The 25890-nt window shown below is 39.5% G+C and overlaps 1 protein-coding gene across 1 annotated transcript in view; it reads right to left on the bottom strand.

The window, feature by feature from the left end:
* The window catches only part of GUCY1A2 (guanylate cyclase 1 soluble subunit alpha 2), a gene marked incomplete at its 5' end in the record, with an annotated part of 274517 nt that overhangs the window by 239889 nt on the left and 8738 nt on the right, over positions 1–25890 (bottom strand). The window contains one exon of the mRNA XM_081098790.1: positions 3207–3268. Coding sequence (XP_080954916.1) covers positions 3207–3268 — 62 coding nt within the window. The remainder of the gene's footprint in view (positions 1–3206; positions 3269–25890) is intronic.

Raw genomic sequence — 25890 nt, 5'->3', positions numbered from 1 at the left:
AGTTTCCTCAAAAAACTACAAATGGAACTCCCATTTGACCCTGTGATCCCACTTCTAGGAATATATCCCAAGAAACCAGAAACACCAATCAGAAAGGATATATGCACCCCTATGTTCATAGCAGCACAATTCACCATGGCTAAGATCTGGAAACAGCCTAAGTGCCCATTAGTAGATGAATGGATTAGAAAACTGTGGTACATCTACACGATGGAATACTATGCTGCTCTAAAAAGGAAGGAACTCTTACCATTTGCAACGTCATGGATGGAACTGGAGAGCATTATGCTAAGTGAAATAAGCCAGTCAATGAAGGAAAAATACCACATGATCTCACTCATTCATGGATAATAGAGACCATTATAAACTTTTGAACAATAATAGATACAGAGGCAGAGCTGCCTCAAACAGATTGTCAAACTGCAGCGGGAAGGCCGGGGAGGGTTGGGGGGCAGGAGGTAGGGGGGTAAGAGATCAACTAAAGGACTTGTATGCATGCATATAAGCATAACCAATGGACATAAGACACTGGGGGATAGGGGAGGCTAGGGGACTGTCTAGGGCGGGGGGGTAAAATGGACACATATGTAATACCCTTTGTAATACTTTAAGCAATAAATAAAAAATAAATAAAAAATTAAAAAAAAGACAAGCCTTAGGCAAAGCCCCATTTCAGGAATTAGGAAAAGCATCTATTCCCCACTCTAACCTCCCCAGGAATATGTAAAATAATACTTTCCAGCACTTGCTACCTGAAATCCCTTTAACTAAAACAGAAAAGAAAAAAAAAAAAAACATTCCTCTTCACAGTTAGAGATAAAAAGCCTTCATGTGTATTTTCTTAAGAGGAACAACACCTTGGTGTGAAGACATGTAAATCCAAACGTTAGTGGTAATAGATGCCCTCCTTTCTCAGTACTGAAAAGAGAAAGAAAGCGGAAAGAAGAAGTCTAAAAGGCAAAGGAGGGCTTTGGACATGGAAGCGATGACTGAAGGAAAGGAAGGAGAAAGTCAAGAAAAGCAAATGTAACCCTATTCTGCCAACGAGTCCTTTTTGTCTTCATGGGCATGAGTACAAATACAGGTTGTGAGCAAAGGTACTTCAAGTCGCAGAAGGCAGCCAGCACCCACGTAAGAAGTATGCTAACAGGTATATTTGGAACCAGTGGGACATCAGGACACCTCTTTATATTGGAGTCACATTCCCTGTCTGTTTTCATTATACTGTGTCTGCATTAAACAGAACTAGAAAGGACATTTCGGCAATGAACAAAGAACCACCACAGGCTATTTCTACACAGATGGAGAGAAGGGAGAGTTGAGGCAGTAACTTAGATAAAAGACAACTCCATCTTAAAAACAAAATATAAATTTTCTGCTGATAATGGTAATATAGTCTAGTTGTCTATTTGATCAAATTTACAAGATTCCCAATTCAATTTGCCTGGAAGACAAAATTTAGTTCACAAATGGGACTTTTTTATCAGTTATTATTTGATTTCACATTAGAAAGGGCATTCATAACTCCATAAAATAATTTGCATTTGATTACTAATATTGTCATAAAATATTAATAATGATGATAATACACCCAACAGCAAATATGTAGTACTTACCATATACTAGGAACTGATCTAAGAATATTGACAAATTTAATCCAACACCATACTTAGAAAGCAGCATATCCAATGAGAGTGATTAAGTTTTATTTAGAATGTGTGGAGAGAGATTAATTTGACATTCTTACATTCTTTATCTCCATTAGGTTAAACCATTTAAAATCCCTAATGGCCTCAAACTAAAAGCCATCTCATGAGTTTAAATAATGTGTTTTTCCTAGTGAGGCACTCTTGAGGATTGATATGACAAAGTTTCAAAGCAATTCCCTTTGAAATGACAACATAATCATCAAGCACTTCAAGTATATGGCATCGTACTAGGTATGGAGTTATTTTTCTACTAAGTTTCTTCCCTTTTGTTTTATAAAAAAAATTATGTAACACCTTAATAGAAAAAAATATATATCCTTGATCCCCATGGCAATGACTAGTAACCATAAATGTTCAATGATTCCAAAAGCATGTCAAGAGGTATCAGGATTTGAATCTTAATTCCTCAAAAGTTCTTAAAAACTTACCAAGAAAAATCATGGTAGCACATAGAGAATATTAACAAGGTGAATTAAAAATATGCCTTCCTAATGCCAATGAATCTAAATATTTAAATAGCTAGATTGCATTGGAAAGTAAATCTAGGATTTTGTATTTGCCAATTGCTTCCTACAACAGCCAATCAAAGGTCATATGTGGAGTCGAATGAACAAAATAAACTGATGAACAAAATAGATCCAGACACATTGAGGGGGTGGAGGGTGATTAACCAAAGAACTTACATGCATGTATGCATAACCCATGAACACAAACAAGAGTGTGGTGAAGGCCTGGGAGTAGGGGGCAGGGTGAAGGGAATCAATGGGGGGAAAAAAAGGGGACATTTGTAATACTTTCAACAATAAAGATAATTTTTTTAAAGAGGTAAGGGGGGGAAAAAAGGTATGCCTTTCATTCAGTTGGAGCTTTCTATTTACAAAATAGTTTCATTGAAATTATCTCATTTAATAATGACATCTAATCCTTGCTTTAATTATTATTATCATCATCACCCTCTACAAAAGAGATAGTTACTTAAAAGTTCTATGCGGCCCTGAAATGTTTTTTGACCTCACATCTTACTTTACACCGTATCACAATGATGTCAACAAACGGGGCATAAAAAAGAAAAATGTGGCATGTGACTCTAGCTAAAATAATACCTCTCACTGAACTGTGTTAAACTTGTAATGATTTTGAGTAAACTTTACTGAAGGATTAAAGCATCTCAGTTGGTACCATTAAATCTTAGCACATTACTAAGGCAAAATTATGAGATGAAATGAAATGGATGAAAATGAGAGGATAAAAACAACAAATAAAAAGAAGAAGAAAAAATAAAAAGTAATACCAAAGGGAATTTTATTTAAAAGGATTAAACACAAATAAGCCTAAGGCAGTCATTCCAGGGTCCCGCATGAGCTACCCTCCATGCTGAGAGCACAGCCCCTATGAAATAAAGCTGACCTGGTGGCAAAAAACTACATGCTCAACTGCTCTGCTTGAGTAATTATCTTTAATTTGCCCCAGTAATGACCAAAATCCATTTTTACTTACCCAATAACTTGGTGCTCATAATACTGCAATGTCCTCTTGAGAGTTTGCTGAATCGTCTGAGGCTACAGAATAATAATAATAACAATAATAAATTATCAGCAAATCAGTGTCATTCCCATTCTGAGCATCATAGGCAGATATGTAGCTTCTGATTTATCTCATAAGAGTTTTTTTTTCTTTAAAATATTAACCCATGATGCATTTTGCCATGTATTTTCCCCACAGGAACTAATATGAGGCACTCAGTAATTACCCAGAATTTCCCAATTTCCCAATACAATAGCATTTCCTAGCCATATTTTTCCCAATTATTTTGTAGCAGCTATTAAGTTCAATAAAACACTCATTGGATGCCTATAATAAACCTAGGCCCCAGGGGCAGTGGGAGGGGATGTACTGAAGAAACATGGGTCATGCACAGGGCAAGCCTGACTTCCTTACCATCCAAGAGATTCCAAACAAGGGTTCTGGAGCCTCCTTGCGGGACCACAAGTGCTCAGGGCAAGAAATGGGGTCTGGAGCAAATACCTAAACAGCTCATGACCAAATTTTATAATCCTCTCCTTTCCATGCCAGCTGAAAATAGAGTTTCTTAAGCCCAGATCAAAAAATGATTCTTAGACTTATTTAGGCAACAGAGCCTAAACTTGGAATTTCAGACCCATGGAGCCATAAAAGTGACACTAAGATCCTAGCACATACATCTTATTAACAAATTAAGATAAAAACCAAATTTTCAGTGTCAAAAGTGTAAATTTTAAAATAATAAAATGTTGTAGTCAATCAAGCAGAATAAAAAGCTATCAAATGTTTATCAAAATATTGATCCATTATAGCGATGGATGAGTTTTAGGGAATGTCATGACTCTGACACAGACTCTTCAAGATGTGAGACAGCAAGGTAGTTAGATGACCTCATGGGCTCCCACTAACTAAACTACAAGAACCTAGACAAGTCTAAAAGGGTCACCTCGGAAAGAATCTAGCACTGTGCTAGTACCTAAGAAGCAGTTCAGAAATATCAACTTATTTCCCACCCTCCATCTTTCAAAGTGGCCATCTCAATAATATTTAACTTGGAGGAGACTATGAAGGTTGTTGTCAAGGTTCACTTGAACCCCTTCCATGTTCACCTTGTTATGAAAACATCCAGAATAGATATAATTATCTCCCTAACACTCTTCAAAGTATCAACATCCTCCTTCATGGGGAATGGCTGTGTGAAAGCTAGGAAAAAAGTGAACTTCAATTAAATCAAGAGCATCCGCTGAGATGTTCTACACTGTCACTTAGGAGAACTCTTACCCTGAGCAAACCAAAGACTTCACACGCAATCTTCACCCCTGCCAAACCAATTCAGAAACTAATTTTAGGAGGAATCAGACTCTGAGTGTTCAAAGAAAGAGATACAGGGCAGCTTCTTCCAACGGCTGTTTTTCATTTACTAGTACAATAGGTTAAAAAAGATGAACATGAGGCTTCAGACTGGCGCAGATGTTTCTACTCATCGGGACAGAATCAAAGCAGAGTAAATAAAATGTGTCTAGGAAAGAAAAATCATTCCTGAACCAAGAAGCAATGGAGCTGCTGAGAAATCTAAGGAGGATGAAGCAGACACAGCAATCCTGGAGCACAGGAAAAGTGTGCTTTAAAAATCCACCCTACAGCCAACCTAAACCAAGTCATTATCAGTCACCCCTGGGAGCTGGGCCTCTTGCATTGGTTTGGCAGTTTCTGAGCTAAGATAACTTTCTCTTGGCAACATGCCCTAAATGCAGTTAATATCCACAGGGGGATTATCCTCCCCATAACCTCTGGTCCCAAAACATGGAGCAGAAAGCAGGAACTAGAGAGTGCACAGGGGCAGTTAAGACCAGAATGACCTCATTTTTGCTAAAGGACATTTTTTTTTGTCCCAGTACCAGGAATTTCCCAGGTTTTAAAAAGTGCATGTTTGTGAAAGGAGTTAAGCCTTTTAAAGAGATGACTTTTTTTTCTTATGTGAAGCAGTTACTTTTTACTCCCCAGGAGGAGTTAAACTTATAGTTCCCAAATACATTAAAAGGAAAATGTTCTCTGAGCACACTGAACGAAGCTTCGACTTGCTAGAGCATTTATGCACTTTCTGTTGCTTGCCAGGCCAGTGTGCACATTCTGATGGTCTAAGCTACAAGCACGGAGGCTGACTGCAGAGTAGCCCCTGATCTTCAGCAAGCCAAGGGTGACTTCAACACAAACATGATTCCTCGGAGTGTCAAATCGCAGAGATTCACTAGAACCTTCTCTAGAGTTTGCCTGATCGCTCAACCCATGGCTTTATCAGTGAGAGACAGACATCCTCACATAATCTCAGGGTCTCTCTGATCTAAATAAAAAAGCATGAAGTGAAGACCCACCTGTGGACCAAAGCCTTCGGTAGGGTGACTTCTGCCTTGACAGTCATAGGGTCCAGTTATTAAGAGTCTATGTATGCCAGTGATGCAGGTCAGTGTAGCTTAACGGGGAAAGCAAGGGCTATGCAAATCTATAGACCTTCTACTATTCTTTTCCTTAAGAATGCAACTCCGTACCTGTCCTCTACTCCACATTCCCATCCAACTTTCTAAAGGGTGAGATTCTGTTTTTCTCATCTGTGTCTTTCCTTTTCTTCAAGAAGGAGTTTAGAAAGGTGATTTTGAAAAGAGAATTTAGGGTCAAATTGAGTTCAAAATCCATCTCTGTGACTCACTAGCTAGGGCAATTTATTTAACCTCTCTGAAATATGATTTTTTTATGTATACATTATCTGTATGGGAATTAATGGAAATACTTAAAGCAAAGACTCTGGTGCACAGTATGTACATAATAAATACTGGTTGTCACCATAATCGGCTAGAAAACATGGCTCCTGCCCTCAACGTCTCATAATCCAGTGGAAGGCACTCTCCCCACAAGTGTAACGTTTCAAGATACTCATCACCTAAAAAAACCAACAGGCCCACCATTCCTGCAAACAATGAGAAAATGGTGCCCATTCCAATAGACAACGGGAAAAAATAGAAAAGTGGCAGCCACATTTAAAACATTTTCAGTGAAACTCAGATCAGGCCTACAGAGAGGGTGACAAAAGCAGAATTCTCAAAATTAAGATTGAGGATAGACCTAAATCCAGGCCTATAATGGGAAGGACATTGAAGCACCACAGCTAAGATCAGGACCCCAAGCCTTAACGCTTTACAACTAATAAGAAACAACCCGCCAAAACCGGTTTGGCTCAGTGGATAGAGCGTCGGCCTGGGGACTGAAAGGTCCCAGGTTCGATTCCGGTCAAGGGCATGTACTTTGGTTGCGGGCACATCCCCAGTGGGAGATGTGCAGGAGGCGGCTGATCGATGTTTCTCTCCCATCGATGTTTCTAACTCTCTATCTCTCTCCCTTCCTCTCTGTAAAAAATCAATAAAATATATTTAAAAAAAAAAAGAAAAAGAAAAGAAACAACCCATGAACCTTCTTCCTGGAACACAAAGAATGTGCGACCAGAGAGCAGTGTGACCTCATAACTTCAAGGCCATGTGCTGGGAGAGCAGAGAAACAAGAGGGGGAGACAAAAGCCATTGTTCTTATAAAAAAGAAAAACCAGCAGGTCTGTGACTTTTCTCCGCTTCCCCCAAACCAGGATTTCGATAGTGGCCTCTTACTGTCTTATTGTCCCTACTCAACACAAAGCAGCAATGGATAGGAAGACAGTTGGAAAGAGAACGTAGCCATCTGTGTCCTGCACACTCATTGTCTGGGGCTCAAAAAGAAGGAACCCAAAAGCTTCCGTCCTGTGACAACAAGAAGCCCTCTCCACTTCCGGCCTCATTAACAGCTTCACACTCCTTGACCGGCAGTCACTGACCCCCACAGACTAAATGTTATGCTCATGAAAGGTCATGGGATCCAAACAGCCAGCCATGAAACAGTCCCAACAGAGCCAGAGAAGTGATCCCTGAGGAGTGGGAGGAAGCCGTTCCCAGCAGCTGGCCCTGCAGCTCAGACAGCCCTGTGGAGGCTCCCACACAGTCAGGCCCTGCTCTGGACATCTGCACCAGACGGTGTGGGGACCCATCGGGCAGGAGGCAGAGAGACAAGTTGTATGTGAGAGTGTGTGTGTGTGTGTGTGTGTGTGTGTGTGCGCGCGTGTGGTTTGCACACAGCATGAAACACAGTTGTCATCGTACTAGGTACACATTCATCAAAATTTTACAGACATGAAGAAGGTGAGGCTCCTATTGGTTAAGTGAATATCCCAAGATCACACAACTAGTAAGTGAATAAGTAACTGCAAATCAGAACCAGCTTTAAGTGTGTCTTCTTCCCACTAGATCAGCCGTGGGCAAACTACGGCCCGTTTGAAATGAATAAAACTAAAAAAAAAGAAAAAAAAAGACCGTACCCTTTTATGTAATGATGTTTACTTTGAATTTATATTAGTTCACACAAACACTCCATCCATGCTTTTGTTCCGGCCCTCCGGTCCAGTTTAAGAACCCATTGTGGCCCTGGAGTCAAAAAGTTTGCCCACCCCTGCACTAGATGCATTAAGGATCCCTGTCACCTTTAGTATTCTGTGTCTCCATGTCCATTTTTATATATACAACACTTCATCCTGCCAAAAATAAGCAAACAAAAATTCCACAGGTGATTTAAAAACAAATTGCCTGGCTGTGGTGGCTCAGTGGATTGAGCATCCTCCCATGGACCAAGAGATCACAGTTCAATTCCCAGCAGGGGAACAAGCAGGAGGCAGCCAATCAATGATTCTCATCATTGATGTTTCTATCTCTCTCTCTCCCTCTCCCTTCATCTCTGGAATCAATGCTCTAAGCCAATGGTTTTCAATTCTGTCTGCACATTAAAGTCACCAGGGGAGCTTATAAGAAATACCAATACCTGAGCGCCACTCCCAAATTTTCCAATTCAACTAGTCTGGGAGTCCGGATTGCTTCTCATGTATTATCAGGGTTTAGGTACTATAAACATGATGATCAAGAGCAATACTCCATAAACCATTCCTGAATAAGTCAGCCTTACTGAGAGTAGTTTATCCAAATATCAAGAGAAGTGAGCTTCTGCCCTGGCCGGTGTATATCATCCTGTGCACCAAAAGGAGGCAGGTCGCTTCCTGATCAGAGCACAGACCCAGGTTTCAGGTTTGATCCCAAGTTGGGGCACATTCGATGTTTCTCTTCTCTCTCTCTCTCTCTCTCTCTCTCTCTCTCTCTCTCTCTCTCTCTCCTCTCAAATAAAAGGAAAGAGAAGTAAGCTTCTGAGAGATGTTCACACATAACTGCTAAATTCAACACAGTTCCATTTATTAGCTGTCACTAAAGGCTTATAATCAATATGAATTTGTTAGATAAACAAATAACTATATTGCTTGTGGTATATATATATAGGATTTTTTAAATGTCCTTCACAATTACTTCACTCTGGTGCACTGACATCAGCATTCAATTTTGTGCTGACTTGAATTTAAGGTGCACTCTGATAAGTCGAATCCCCGCCACCACATCTGAACTCCCAAATCATTATTGTATATTCTCTTCCTTCCCTCAACAAAATTTCAAATCCCCTTAGTACACTGATCTCAGATGACACTCAGGAGCAATCATGCCTCCATTTCCTCGAGCCCTCGATCCTCACTCCTTAAGACAGATGATGGTGTGAATGAGCTTCTCTACATTCTGTAAGATGGTCTGAACCACTGATGGTGGAATTTGGGTAAATAGGCTTATCTGTGAGGGATAAATTGGAGGGCAAAGAACCCTTCTCATCATCCTCCAAGCCTCAAGATGAAGATCTCCACCACATAAAAGCATTTTCCTTATGAGAACATGAAATGCCAAATTCCATCATTTAAAGTGATCAAAATTATAGTGGTAGATAGACACCCTGTCTTTGTGGCTAGCTCTTAGACACCAATGGATCAAATTACATGATTGGTATTATTAATAAAACTGGTAAAAATAATAGGTCACTTCAAACAACCAGATTAATTACTTCTGAAAGAGATGTAATTGTAATAATCATTAATCTTGCTAAATATCCAGATACAATGTTCATTCATTTTCCCAGCCTTTGGACAAACTTACTACATATAAACCAAAAGGGGAAAAAAAACTCCAGACTGCAAATTAAGTATAGAACTTTGAGTCAGGACCTCTGTATTTCAAACCCAGCTGTGTTATTGACCTTTTTATAAAATTAGCCCAAATATCTTCACCTGGGAGTAAGGAACATTGTGGGGAGGGGGGAGAGGAGGAATGCCTCCAATTTCCCATCTGAAAAAGACTCATAATAAAGACCATTATAAACTGATGAACAAAAATAGATACAGAGGCAGAGCAGCATTGAACAGACTGTCAAACTACAGTGGGAAGCCCGGGGAGGTTTGGCGTGGGGCGGGGGGGGTGGGGGGATCTACCAAAGGACTTGTATGCATGCATATAAGCATAACCAATGGACATAAGACACTGGGGGGTAGGGGAGGCCAGGGGAATGTCAATGGAGTGGGGGGAAAGGAGACATATGTAATACTCTTTGTAATACTTTAAGCAATAAAACAAAATTTTAAAAAAAGAAGTTTGTATTCTCAGGGTTGTTTTGAAGTAAAGCATTGCAAAGTTCAGCCCTGGTACTCAAAGGGTCAGAACAGACTGGTAATTAAACCACCTTTCAGGAAACTTGGAAGGCCATTTCAAGTGATGGACACTAGTACTCTGCCAAACAAAACTGGTAGTGCAGTGGGCAGTTAGATGGGCATGAGGCTAGGAAGGATGGGCCAGGTGCGGAGGGTTACCAGGGTGGAGAGCCCAGGTGCCTCGCAACAGGCAAACTAAAAGCCTTGGCGATGACATCTAGGCCTCAGCTGTGTTTCAGCTCCAGGACCAGAAGAGTAGCAAAACCAGACAGAGGGATGCCATGGCTGATGTCAGGACCAGCTGCATTGACTGATGCCCCCTACCCTGATGCCAACCAATCAGTGGAGACCATTTCCCTGAGGAGACACACCTGGAAAGCTGATGAAAACTCTATTGGAATCCTCCCCCTGAGGCCTCAAATAAAAGCCCTCAGGATGGAGGACCCAGCTGGTCTCTCTCTAGAGCAGGTCTGAGCCTTTCCCCATCCCAGGACATGCTCTTTCTCTCTCTTTTTCCAGAGCCTTTCCTCCCTCTTTCCTCTCTCAAGGCACATATCTCTCACTCTCTCTCCTAAGCTCTAAGCCCTTCTTTTGCCCCTGTAACTTGTTCCCTAAGACCATTTCTTCTTCTTCTTTTTTTAACTTCTACATTTATTCTGGCTGGTATCTGTGCTGCTGCTCTTCCTTAGATGGAATAAGTCTTCAACACATTTTTTTAAATATGTTTTTATTGACTTTAGAGAGGAATATAGAGGGAAAGAGAGACAGAAACATCAATGAGAGAGACTCATCGATCAGCTGTCTCCCGCACACCCCTTACAGGGGTTCAAGCCCACAACCCGGGCATGTGCTCCTGACCAGAATCAAACCCCAGGCCCTTCGGTCCGCAGGCTAACCCTCTATCCACTGAGTCAAACCAGCCAGGGCAGCCCATTTCTTCTATGGCTCACTTCTTCTACCTCTGTGACTTTCTAGAAAAACCTTCTCTTAGAGTTTGAGTCTTGGCTCTGAATTCTTTCTTAGCCAGAACTCAAGTACCAAGATTGCTGAAGTTAACACCTACTACCGTTTTTCTGCCACTATCAGTAGTCCAGGTAATGAATTATGAAATGCAAAAATAATAACTGTTACAAGGAAAAAAATAAAAGCTAGAGATGCATTACAATATAGAATTCCTCTACCATACTGGTTGAACATCTGCATGATTTCAATCTAATCTCCACTTTATTCTCTTTGTGAACATGAGTATACATCTCAGTGACTTCATGAGAGCTTAGGGTGAAGGCTGATATCATGCTAATTGACCCATAAAGGGATTCAAACTGATAACCCTGGTCTTATTAGAAGTATGTTCTAATTAGCCAAAGCACAGTGGTTATTATCACTGTAATTATTTATTGTAACTGAATGAACTTAACGTATAATCAATATGGTAATTAAGTATTTCTATACAACGGATGTGTCTTCCTTCCAAGTATTTTCTTCTAATTTTATTTTAATGTCTTTCTAAAAACAGCCATTGAATTTGATTTGATATAAGACTTAATACCATCAATACTAATTTAAACTGAAAACATACATCCCTTCAACTGAAATAGATCCAAAGAGTTAATTATTTGTTAATCCTTTACCTACCTTCAGACAAGAGCACATATAAGTCATCCAAGAATACCTGATGTTTTCAGTGAACTCCAGAAAACAATAACACCACAGTTTACAAATCACTCTCTGTTCCTTTACTTCTTAGATATTCATGAACATCATGAGTCTCAAATATCATTACCCACAAATCCACATTTTACAGAGGAAAAAGCCAAGATTCAGAAAGGTCAAAGTGGTTTGCCTCAGCTGGAAGAACTGCCAACAAGACTTCGATCTCCTGCTGCTCACGTTGGTAACATTGCATTTTGGTGACTATTAGGAAATTCTTCCATGTATCTATCCGAAATCTCTTATTTCCTTTTGTGTTGTTGTTTTTTTTAATGAATATGAAAATGATGTAAAATTGTTTTCCCCAATATATCAATGTTGTCATTTTTATTTAAATAGCTTTAGTATCATCATTAACTTCTTAATAGGAGAACTTCAGGAGAAACACGCTCCACTGGTCATCGTGGCCATTCGGTCGTCTGACTACAAATACTGCCTATGAGACAAGGTGGTATCACTTCTAGACACTGACAGGAAAATGAGTCCTGCTGTATTTCAAACATTTGAAGAGACATGGCTCCAGTCCTGAACCCTTAAACCAAGCAGAATCTCACAGGTGGCGTGGGGCTGACTCTGTATGCAGAGTGAAATAAGGGTAAGCTTCCTGGATTAAACACTGTAGCAGCCTTCAACAATATTAAGTTGTGCTAACATGCTACATGCAGCAACTCACTTAATCTTCATAAATATCCCATGAGAGAGGAAGGTGTTACCCCAATTTTATAAATGTGAAAACGAAACCCAGGGGAGTTAAAAAACTTGCCCAAAGTCACTTCAGTGGTAAGCGTCTGAGTCTATGGATGCATCTCATCTATGTCTGAGGGCCTCCCAGGGCCAAGCTTTTAATCTGCTCCTCTGAACAGCAATGTTCTATCCTCACAGAGGCAGAAAAGGTTACAGTTGAAAAGAAGCCATCTTGGCTAGATTGTGTGATTTTTGGATGCAGCCATTTACTTTTCTGAACCTCAATTTCTTTTCTGATAAAATCAAAAAATTACTAGCAAACTATTTATCAGGGTTGTTATAAGGTCAAAATGAAATAAAACTATAAAGTATTATACAAATATGTGTCATATGATAATCCTATTGGGGGGGGGGGGGTGTGGAATCTCTTGATGAGGAAGTAGTCAAAAAATTGTTAAATTGAAATAAACTGCCCATGTCTAACATTTAGGACTGTTGCCCGGCTTGCCTCACAGCCCAAAGATGCCAATGAGATGCTGCAAAGCTAATTAGTGTCTTTTCAACTCTGGAGTACCACACAGGATAGCAACAGCCTTCATGTCAGAAATAATGTCTAGCTTTTTAAAACACCTTTGCAGCCTCCACTTCAGCATTTCCAAAGAATTCCCTGTTGTTTCCAGTAGTTGGAGCAACAGTGAAGTGTTTCCTAACCAGAGCCCAGAAATAAAGGAAGTAATATTTCTGCCTGACAGTTAAAATATACAATTAACACATAAAACAGGGAAATGTTTTGTCAACCCTAAACACACTGCTTAAACAATAATTTGTAACTGGGTGATAGAGAATGACCTCCAGTCACCAGCTAGGGTATATAGCTCTGAGCAAAGTGGCCACTGGACAATAGAATGAACAAAGGTAAAAGAGATGAAAGGGGGTGGGGGTGGGGGGGGAGGTGCAGTTAGACAGAGCATCCATAAGAGAAGGAAGGGGAGTCCTTTATGAAACATTGCATCTAATACTGTTCAGGGGGATATTGGCCCTCTGTCACATTGAGAAAGATTATTCCTAATGTAAGGAAAATTCTTCAAGCATCTTTACTAAAAAGGGAGTCTTATAAACAGACGTGGAGTGCCACCTCTCAAGCGCAAGGCCTCCCCTGCCATCGGACAGCTCTCGACAGCGCACTGAACAATTTGGGATGAAAGTCGTTTTGCTTTGACTCTAACTGGGTTAAAGCAAACTTTTGATTATGGCTTGGTTCCTCATGAACAGGTAAGAAAGTGCTGACCATGCAGACTTTGAGAAATCAGCCTCATTTCACAGTTATTGCTCAATGTAAATAATTGTCATCAGATGCCAACCAAAGAACCGTGGGCATTTTGTTTAGCCAGTCAGTGGCTGAGAGTCTGGTCACCTCCAGACCATGACCAGCACAAATACTTGGAGTTTAAGGGTCTCAGATGCTGCCCAGCTCTGTTTCAACCTCTCTTAGAAGATAAAACTCAATGAGGGTCTAAAATAATAAGACTGAGTGTTGACTATAATCGGGTGATCCAAATGACTATGAAAGGTGCTTACCAGGCAGATGTTCGGCAGATAAGGACTGCCATGTCATCAGTGTTTATGATGCACGACTTTCCTAAGCTGAGGTACAGATAATCACACTTCTTTCAGGACAAAAACATGCAGGCAGCAGAACACTAGTACTACCTGACGTGGAAAGTCGTACCTTTTTTTGTCACTTAACTCTGAGCACATCTCTTAATGTAGGTATTAATCCATCAAACAAACACTATCATGTTACTTCCTTGTTTCTTCTAATAATAATTTGTTAGATATGTGTATGAATGGGTGTGCACAATTATATACAATCTATGAAGAGAACTATAGACCCTTATGCATGTAACTATTTCTATGATAATCATGACTTCTTTCATACTCAGAAAGCAAACTATGTACAAGTAACATCATTGCTCTTCCCAGACTCTGCAGCATAAGCTCAGATGTTGGCAGTGGTGATGGCTTTTGTCAATCTGGTCACAGCTACCTCCATCATGGGAGCCTGGAGCATACAAACATGACAGTGGAAAGGCAAACTAGGTCAGCCTAGAGGCAGAGTCTGATGGAGAAAGAGACCTTTGTCATTTCTAACACAAGTCTGTGTTGTGTGGACTTATAGCACAGTCAGGAACTAAACAGTTGGTGAGAGGAGGTAAAATTCAAGAAAACCAACAGGAGGGATGGAGCGGATCAATGGGGGGGGGGGTAACATCTGTAAAACTTTCAAGAGTAAAGATAAATATTTTAAAACAAGAAAAAACAACAACAGGATATTGCTACCACCCCTTAGCAAGTCACAAAGTAGGAAACATATGGGAAATGAAATAGGGAACCTACCCTGAACAATGCTGTATATTGGGATGCAACAATTCATGGACATGTCAAGAGATATGTCAGAGTAGAAAGAACTTAGGACCTGAAACAGGAGAACGAGGCTCCAAAATGTAGATGGTTACTAGCTTCTTGACGTTGGGCAAGTTACCCTTCCTCTCTGAGCTTTTGTTTCCTTATCTTTAAGTTGAGTTGATAATTAATCCTGGTCCTGCCACAGCATGCATTTCCTGGGTGAATCAGGGTGGGATAATGTGTATTTAAAACATGCTTGGTAAGCTCCAAGCAGGTACCATCCAATGCCTGTGGCTCTTCTGAATGGAAAGTATAGGTCGGCACATCATTTTTTCACAGCCCTGGAGTGAGGAAAGTTAAGAAGAAAAATGCCTTACGTTGTCAGGGGTTAAAGACAATATAGTTGGTGAAAGCCCCTGGTTTTTCAAAATTCTCTTCAAATCTGCTTACCCTAAAAACTACTCAAAATAAGCCATCTATCATTAAAGAAAGGTCATTACAATGTGAATTGTTGTGGGGTTCATATTAGAACTCTGACAAAAGACATCCAAACTTGCTCACGTCAGAACCAAATGTTTACCTCTAGTCACCAGCTAGGGTATATAGCTCTGAGCAAAGTGGCCACTGGACAATAGAATGAACAAAGGTAAAAGAGATGAAAGGGGGTGGAGGTGGGGGGGGGAGGTGCAGTTAGAGAGAGCATCCATAGGAAAGAGAAGGAAGGGGAATCCTTTATGAAACATTGCATAAAGGATTCTTGGCCATTCTTGGCCTAACATTCTTGGCCATTTGTTTGTCTCATTGCCTAATGGAAAGTTAGTAACTGGGAAAAGTGGGCATGAAAGAGCATGACTGAGAAGTGATATTAGGAACAGCTGCCTACAGAGGAAGGGAAATTTCTGGCACAGTATAGATTTTTCTCAAATTCTGTCTAGAATACTACACAGTTTTAAGTTTCTTGCTCTGCAGTTCAGTTGTATAACTATCAGTTAACTGCTGACCCTCAGAAATCAGGTACACCCATTCACACCAAACAACAGGGAATTTTAATGACATGATACTTAGGAACAAGGTACTGATTGGACATTATTCTCTTTTTTCCGTTTTTAAAAGACATTTTCATTTTCTTGCATATATAAGGGCACTTAACGGAATTTCCCACCCAAACCTAGTACAGGGGCATCCAAAAGTGGCACAACGCATATTAATTCCTGAATTATGCATGTAAGTAGAAAAATTTCTAGAATCTGCAAGCATTATAAAACATAAGGACAACATTAGTATCATGTAGTCTTATGAGCCTTATTTAAAACTAGAGGCCTGGTGCACGGAATTCATGCACTGGGTCGGGGGATGGTTTCCTCAGCTCAGCCTGCACCCTATCACAGTCCTGGACCCCTCACTTTTTACCGCCCGCCTGCTCACTGCTCCTTACCACTCGGCTCACTACTCCTTAGCACTGCCATGGAGGTGGGAGAGGTTCCCGTCACCACCACTGTGTTCGCCAGCTGTGAGCCAGCTTCTGGCTGAGTGCCGCTCCCCCTGTGGGAGTGCACTGACCACCAAGGAGCAACTCCTGCATTGAGCGTCTGCCCCCTCGTGGTCAATGCGCATCATAGCGGCTGGTCGTTCCGCCATTTGGTCTATTTGTATATTAGGGTTTTATTATATAGGATGAACCCTAAGGAAGTAGTAACAGTTCTTTAGAACAACAGAAAATAGTTTATGGTAAAAAAAATTAATAATAAATAAAATGCCACATAGTCAAAGGTGCTGTATATTATTTTGTTTATATCTCCCAATATATATATCTATGTTATTCCTACAGATCAAGAACATTAACTAATTTATTATAGCTGCAGAGAGCTCCAGATGGCTGCCAGAGAAGCACCCAGACATAACCACTTCCATAAACTATCCATGTATGTCAGAGCCTTGTGGGGACAGGTTTGATTTTAGGAGCACCAAGAGAGCTATCTCCACCCCATTCATCCCCCAATCTTCTCCAAAAAACTTATTTTCAACTCCTGCAAAATTACTTAACATCAAAGGAGGTATTTTTCAAGAGTAATTTAACAGGATAAAGTATTTAAAATGTACACTGTCCAAATTTGTCTGATGAGAGAAACTCATAGCAGATTTTTATGGTATGAGGCTTTGATATAGGAATTAAGAAAGAAAGAGAGGGAGAGACTGAAAATAGGGACTATCAAAGGTAAATGCCCCCACCTTACAATGTTTTCTCAATCTTAACCTATATCAGTGATGGTGAACCTATGACACGCATGTCAGAGATAACACGCGAACTCATTTTTTTGGTTGATTTTTCTTTGTTAAATGGCATTTAAATATATAAAATAAATATCGAAAATATAAGTCTTTGTTTTACTATGGTTGAAAATATCAAAAAATTTCTAGGTGTGACACGGCACCAGAGTTAGGTTAGGGTTTTTCAAATGCTGACACGCCGAGCTCAAAAGGTTCGCCATCACTGACCTATATCATATCAAGTTTAAATTAGTATAAAATGTTTTATATGCCTTTGCTTTCGCTTCCGTTACTCTGGAAGAGCAAAATAATAAACTTGGTTATTTTAGGTTTTTAAAATGTTTCCAGGCAGTTACATCTTGATTTGATTTATAAATCACATAAAATAGCTAAATCCCTTATCAAATGGACCAAAGTTATTAGTCTGATATTATTTTAAAATTTATATTTGCAGACTCACTTTATAGCTTAACTCTGGTAACTTTTTTGAAGGCACATATTTGAAAGTGACTTACTCATATGTATTCTTTGAAAAATGATTACATCTCTTGGGGGTAACCTGTAGTAAAATGTTTTTTCCAATTACATGTCCAATGGAATTGTTGATTTCTACAATTATTGTCATCATGATAATATATCCCATTGCTATAATCAAAATAATTTAATATCTATATTAATTAGATAGTTGAAACCTAGACTGTTCCCAATAGTCAAGAATGCTAGGCCGATTGTGAAAAATTACACTTATAACTTAGTTTAGTCTCTTATTTCCTACATCTTTCCCAACTCCCATCCCAAGCATGCAGCTGAAACAGGAGAGAGCTACCCAAATGCTTAAAGAGCCAGGGAGCAGCCTCCCACACCAGACAGAGTCCACTAGGTAGCCTCTTGCAAGCTACAGACAAATCCCATCCGTTCCTCTCCCGCAGAAAAGTTAGGGCAGTACTTGACAAGCACACTTTTGGAAAAAGAATTTAATTCGGAACAAAACGAAAGACTGTTTTCTTTTAAACGTATGTATAATGGCAATAAATTAACAATACACACACACACACACACACACACACACACACACACACACACAAAGAGTGTCTTTATAGCTTACAAACACAGTCAGGTCAACAAAGCTTTATTGATCTTTTATCAGAAGGAAACAATAAATTTCTCTTCTCTAGGCTGCATGCTAGAAATTCCCTCATATCTGTCTGAAGCTTCAAATGGAATTACAATAGTCTGTAGCTAAAATTCACTCTTCCCCTCAGTCTTTGTTCCCTTACAATACAATCATCTTATTATCACTCCTTACAACAAATGCCTTTGAAGGCAGGTTTCTTTATAAAGAGGTAAAACACATTTTCATTACTTGTGGCAAATTTTAAAAAGAGAAACAATGAGAGTAATTATGCCTACTCCAGATTTCTATTAGATGGCATTTTTAAATTGAGAATCCAATGGCAGAATCATTTATCTTCTGCTCTATATAATCAATGATAGACAGATTTCAAAATGCTATTAAAATAAACTCAGGTTTATGTCTACAAGTACTATAAAACACAATTTGTAAGCACCCCTGCATCCTTTCATCCCTGAAACAAACAAAAAAAAAATACACATAAATACCTTCAGTTGAAAATTAAGTATTTAGTAAGACAACATTAAAAAATCAAGATTATATCTCTCATACACAAATTAGACCAATCGCACAAGGAAAAATGAATTTGGAAGATAGAGTCAAGAATCTGAACAACAGCATTTCTACAGATATGTTTCTTGTTTGTTGAGGTCTACAGAAACACTGAGTTATTACAGGTTTCTCACTAATTTGCTATTGGGAAAATGTAAATTTTTCTTCCAAAAGTTCTTGCTTTCTCTTGGAAGAGGTTAGAATCAAGATAAAAACTTTCTGAAATATCATTCCCAAAATGTTTGCAACAGAAATCATAAGAAAAAAGTGGGGGAGGGGAGGGATTATAAGTATTTTCCCCATGTAACTGAGACATCTCAAATTCTTCGCACAGAAAAGGCCAGCAACAAATATCTGTTTAATGAACTAATGTTGAATTTTTTTAAAAAAATATTGTTATATCATGTGGGAAAAACTTATTTCCTCCTAGTATGTAATGTAAATTGACTGCTATAGATGCTTACAAGAGTACTTAAGGAACATCCAGAAATTGGTTTTTAAATTCTGCAGATGACAACAGCCGTTTTCTGCTCCATAGACCTTGCATTATGGCTCAGTACACAGTAAAGTCAAGCGTGCATAGTGGGTGGATTATATATATATATATATATATATATATATATATATATATATATGACGAAGGAATAAAAATAATAGGACATAATGGGTTGTTTATATCTGTACATTCTGTTTTGTCTGTTTTTGTTACTACTGTTGCTTTTATTTTTCTGAAGTGCATTTGTATGTATCACCTTATCTGTTTCTGACACTATTTGTATAGTATAGTTAGAATAAATATCTTTATATTCACTCTAAATTTATTCATTTAATAATTATTGATCAACTACTATGTGCCAGGCACTAGCAGACTTGCCCATGGCAGTAAATAAAAGAGACGTAAATCCTTTCTTAATGAAATTAAGTAAAATTTACCCGGAAAAGGAAAGGGAGGGAGCCAAGAAGCTGCATTTGATTGTGTATATCCTGCTTGGCCTCACTTTACCTCCCACACCACCTTTCAACTGTGTAAAATATATTCCACATAACAACGAAGTGCAGTCCTGGCCACTTGACTCCTAATGCCCCTGGAGCCCCTTCCATTAGTGACCTTTCCATCAGTGCAAAAGGCTCTAACACTAAGCAAAGTCATATGGACACAGGGAGTGTAAGGCCAGGAGTCATGGCTTTAAAATAGACATCTCAAATTACCTTGCACACTGAGAGAGAGAAAGCTAATACAAAGCACAAATCAAAAACAGTTCCCTCCACATGGTGTTCCATTTATAAAGTCCTGTCTGTAGACGAGTCAGAGAAAACCTGAAGTTTTCAGACTGATGAGACAATCTAACAGCTATCTGCCGTGGAATATACAAATGAAAAATGTCCATTTTATAAGGGGAATGTAAAATGTTTGGCGGGTAAATGAATGACATGTCTGGCCTCATTTGACCTCCCATCGTCAGCGCAGCTAGCATAGAGGAAAACCTAGAGAACGGTGAATAGCATGGCAATTTAAATTTCACAACCATTAGATATCAAAATTACTGACCCATCACTGAGATATACGGATAAAATCGAGACAAGACTATAATCAATTCGGTGTAAATAAAAACCAACCTCGCCCTAACCGGTTTGGCTCAGCGGATAGAGCGTCGGCCTGTGGACTGAAGAGTCCCAGGTTCGATTCCGGTCAAGGGCATGTACCTTGGTTGTGGGCACATCCCCAGTGGGGAGTGTGCAAGAGGCAGCTGATCGATGTTTCTCTCTCATTGATGTTTCTAACTCTCTATCCCTTTCCCTTCCTCTCTGTAAAAAAAATCAATAAAATATATATTTTTTAAAAAAACCTACCTCTGACAGCTGCCTTTGCCCTATATTCCTACGATGCCATAGGGCATTCCCCAGGTACAGAGAAAGCAGTGAAAGAGTGACGCTGTATACCCTCGCCTTTCCTGGCACCTATTTCATCCATCTCCAACTCTTCTCACTACTCTGTCACCTTCAAACAATCTCCACCTTTTTAATAAATTTGGATGTGGCCTCAGAAGGCCTGCCAAATATCTCTCTTTACTGTTATTGCCAAACACCCTGGATGAGAAATGTATGCCCATCATATCCTCTGTTTATTCATCATACATACCCTCTTTGAACCTTGTTAAGAAGTTTTCTATCGCAGATGCAGAATTGGCATTGCTTTTCTGAGGCCACCAGCAACTGCATTCATGCTGGGCTCGAGAGTGCCATCCTTAAATTGTCCTCATTATTTCCCAGATATCAACCACTACAGGCCTTGCTCCCAGCTTCTCTCCAGCCACCTCCCACCCTCACAAGCAAACCAAAAAGCACCCTGGTACCTGAATTCTTCTGGGTCTCTATGTGCTAGTGTACTGCTTCTCAAGTCTCTGTTGTTCTTAGATTTCTCTCTTTCACTCTGAGAGCTTGTCAATTTTCAAGCTATTAGCTATTACTTCCACAACCTCTTACCCCAACTCCAATCCCAAATTTTCAACAGTCTATTTAATGAGTGACTGCCGACCATGTGATGGGCACTGAGCTGAGGCTAGTGATCCAGTAATACTAAGCCCTCAGAGAACTCAAAGTCCAGAGCTGACCATGTGCACCTAAATTCAGAAACTCCAAATTCAAGGTTATCATTATTTTTCTTCCAAATGCCACCTTCTGGGTGCTGCCTTCTGCACTTCTCTTAATGTCATGATGGTTCTCGAAATCACTACAGCAAGATGGTTTCCCTGAGAAGCAGACTGGAAAGATGAGCATGCAGAAAGCTTATTAGGAGGTGCTCTTGGGATCCATACCCAGGAAAGAGTAGAGAAGAAGCAGAACTAGAAAGAGGGAGAAGATGCCTGAGATGCAGCCTCAGGGAGGCCTCAGCTGACCCTACATGGAGTTCTGCTTCAGCGTTGGCTGCACTATTGCTTGCAGACAAGCCTTCAGGTCCCCATGTTGATCAGTCACTGGAAGGGGCACGACCTTGGGCAAGGCAGCTCCCTTCCGTCCAGGCAACACATGGAAGAGACTGACAGTTAAGGGTGACAGCCAGTAGTATTCCCAGCATCTAGGTGAGTAAGTCATTCATTCCTAAAGGGGCATCTAGGCACTACAATGTCCACCACACTCACAGGGGTTTGAAACATATAATTCCACTAGAAGGAATACAGAGATTGGAGCCACACAGACCAAGATTCTAATCTTATCTCTATCACTCTTTAGCTGTGATCATAGGCAAGTTACTTGACTTCTCTGGCTCATAAAATTATTCTGAAAATTCAGTAACACATATTATAAAAACACTTAAACGCTGGGTCCATAGTATTTACCTAACATGTTGTTTTTTCCTTCTCCCACCCTATGTGTCTGTGTTTTTTTAATTATGCTCTTTCTTTTCCAAGTGCTAAGACTTCTCTCAAAATGACTCTACTTCATTCAGTCAATAAAGATGTATTAAGAACCTACCTCGAGCCAGGACTTTTCTAGGCACCACAAAGACCACTGTGAGCAACCCAGACAAGGTCCTGCTCGTGCAGAGCTTAAATTGCAGTGAGGGGAGACAGGTAATAGATAAGCAAGCTGGTAAATAGATACCATCTAATGGTGAGTGCTATGATGGAAACTAAGTGATGTGAGAGAGAATAATTGGGGCGGGTGGGGGGGTGTGATGAGATGACACTGAGCAGAAATCTAAACGCCACAAAAGGGCCAATCATATGGAAAACTGGAACAAGGGAGCATTTCTGGCATGGGGAATGAGACAAAAGTGCGGCAAGATAACACTTGCCTGGAGTGAGCAAGAAGTGTACTGTAGAACTGTGAGCAGAGGTTAGTGTCAGGAGGTGAGGTCAGAAAGGTAGGCTTTTGACACCTTATAGACCATGGGAAGGCATTACTCCTGCATTACCGTTGTGGGTATTTAATGGAATACCATGTCTAGAGCACTTGGTACCTGCCTGGTACATGGTAATGCTTGATAAATCAACACTCTTGTCCTCCTTCACCCCTTTCTCCTCCTCCTTCTCCTCCTCCTTCTCCTCCTCCTCTTCCTCCTCCTCCTCCTCCTCCTTATCATCATCATCATCATCATCATCATCATCATCATCATCATCATTACAGTTTCAACTGGTCTTTTTCTATACAGGCTCTTCCTTTGTCCACATGTCCTCCACATCATGCCAAATAAGGAAAGGTTAAGATAGGACGAGTGAGGGAGACAGAGGGAGGGTTGAAATAGTCGTTCAACACATTATTTGGTAATTTTTAAAATGTGATTTTACATTTCTTAAAACCAATAGGACCATATCCAATTTTTGTCTGAATGTCTACTTTGTGTGTTTAATGCATATGGAGTATATACTGAATGAATTGGTAAATCCTCATTTGCTAAATAAATGCTGTCCGAATGAACGCATGTGAGGAGTGACTGAGTGAATAAGTAAGTAACCAGTAAAATTGCATCTGTTTTTAAGATTTCTGGGAAGAAATTTCTGAGAGATTTTATAATCCTAAGATGTTGCACACCCAAAAATGTTGAACATATTTTCCATGAAAAGCACAAGAATGCTAAACAAGAACTATAAAGGAAGGAAATATTTGGGGGTTTCCCAAAAGACTGTGGCTGGAGATAATGAAGTATCAGGAGATGTGATAACCAATATACAGATCTGTAGGATAACTGATAAGGGGTCAGAAAAAGGCACCAAAATTAATTGTTTACTGTATTCCAAATACTGTGCTACGCAGTATACATTTAATCTTCATAATTCTATAAATTATTACCTTCATTTTATAGAAAAGAAACTGAGCCTCAGAGAGGCTTATCCAAGAATGCACAAGATACACAGGAGTTAGTGTCTGACTCCAAAACCCGTTATTCTCCCCGAATGTAGAGAGGAAAGGAATCCTAACCATGACCTTAATCCTCAAGGAATCAGCATAGCAGCACAATGAAGAAATTAATAACAGTAAACACAATGTCTCCGATTCACTGTTCACATTTTATTACATATTTACCCAGGAGTGAGAGATTAGTATGATTATATGTGATTTCAGAGATGGGGGAACAAAGACAGGAAAGTTATTTCCCCAAAGTCAAATTAAAACAAAAATCAGAATGCGACATTTATTGAACTGCAGCATCTGCCCCCATCCTGCGCGCACACACATATACGAACGGGTATTTTTTCAAGAAAACAAGGCAATCACATTAACCAAATTATGCACAGATCTCTAATTTTAAGCTTTTTGTTAAAATCCACTCCTAATTTGCCTCCCTCTGCCTAAGAGACTCCCTGGTAGAGTATTAGTAATCAAGTATGCACATTAACTCTTTCAGACCACCAGAACCATGCAGTTCCTCAGTGTTTCTATGTAGAAAAAAAACTCCTGTTATGTAGCATTTGATTATTTAAAACACTCCACTTGCCAGGATGTCCACACACCCATAGCCCAGTGATAGCTAAGACTCATAAAAATGACACTGCATCACTGACACAGACAGGAGAGACTTTGGGATGACCAAAGACTGATTCACAAACTGAAAAGTGCTTAACTCTTAAGAGTATTTTATTGAATTTCATCTACTCACAAATTGATAGTGCACATGTGAGACAGCATACTTTGTCAGAATGTCTGATTAACCAGAACGACTTTTTACCATTTTGGATAAGAAAATATCAGCTGTGTTCTCCAATACAATAGGAAATGTTCTGGTAGCCACCTATTACTCGAATCCCATAGGCTCCTTTATGTTCAAGAAGCAATGTACTACCAAATCTGAGCCAAGGAAACTCATTGTGTAACAACTAAGGCCCATAAATAATGCATTGAATGATATAACTGAGTAGCCTTAATTTTTCAAGGCTCAGTTCTAACTTTGAAAACATAACATAAATACTAATCAAGAAATTTGCATTGAGTTTCTCAAAAACTAACTAATAACCAGTTATCGATTCTGGTTTGGCGGAAGGCGGTGGCCTGGGGGGTCAATTAGCTATTCTAGGAGCATTAACTGAATAGTGAAAGAGTAAGACCCAGATATACATTAAATAAGCTCAATATCAAATCTGTGTGCAACACAGGAGGGCTAGAAATGCTTTCAAATATTACAGTCTGCTTCATTTGACATTCACTCTCATTATTTCCCAAGACATCATCTACTGTTCCAATGGATTTACCCCCAAACACCTGAAGTTCAAGTTGACAGATAGGCCTTTTAATATACAATGAATACCTTCAGCACTTTATACCTCTCCAAGTCATACTCATCCTCTCAGACTAGGCTACAAATTAATTATCTCCAACCTCAATTGGGCCCTCTAAAAAATACCTAATTATACTTCTAACTGTTCCTGGTCACTATTCCTCCCCATTTCTTAAAGCAACAATTCCTAATTTTATCACTGTTCCCAAGGACTCCATCCCTCCAACACCATTATTATGTCTATAATGATTACTGTAGGATAAATATGTGGATGTGCTGGTTTGTTGAGATTCTTATTTAATATAATGTTTGATAACAAAGATTTCTTACACATTGAAATAATAATGAACAAAACAGCATGGTATAGATACCATCTCCATATCTTCCAGAGATACACATCTGATCTTTAAGAGCTAGAATGCACTGTGTCAGCACATATGCTTCCCCAAATAGTTACTATGACTACAAGCATTTTAAGATCATCATGGTTACCAAAGTTAGAGATAACTGGCATAAAATCTAGAGATTATTGTGAAGCTCCAATAAAAGACTCAACATGAGAGGATTTTCAAAACCTGAAGCATTCTGAAAAATAATTTTACAACTATATTTACTCTTATTTGTGTCTAAGAAAAAGCTACAAATAGAACAGTCAAAATAGTCAACTAAATATGTCAGCACAAAATCATCATAGCCTACAAAGAATTACTAATACATCACAAGTGACACAAGGATTTTTTCACTCATTTATTCATTCTCCTAACAAGCAGGTATTGAGTGCCTTTACAAATCAGACTTTTTACTAGCTATAGACATGCATAAATCTGTCTTGAGGAGGCAGAACAAACCAAAATCACAGTACAACACAAGTCCTAATACAGACATGTGAGCAATAACAGTATTCTATAGGGGAAACTGCAGTGAGAGAAAACAGAATGGGCATGTGTGTGTGTGTGTGTGTGTGTGTGTGTGTGTGTGTGTGTGTGTGTTTGTGTGCTGTGCACAAAACTAATCAGAAAAACCATTCTTCCCCGATATTAAATTGGAGAGTTCA

Source organism: Myotis nattereri, assembly GCF_964212035.1.
Source record: "Myotis nattereri genome assembly, chromosome: 9".
Taxonomy (NCBI): Eukaryota; Metazoa; Chordata; class Mammalia; order Chiroptera; family Vespertilionidae; genus Myotis; species Myotis nattereri.
The sequence above is the reverse complement of the archived record's forward strand: the minus strand, read 5'-3'. Positions and strand labels throughout refer to the sequence as shown.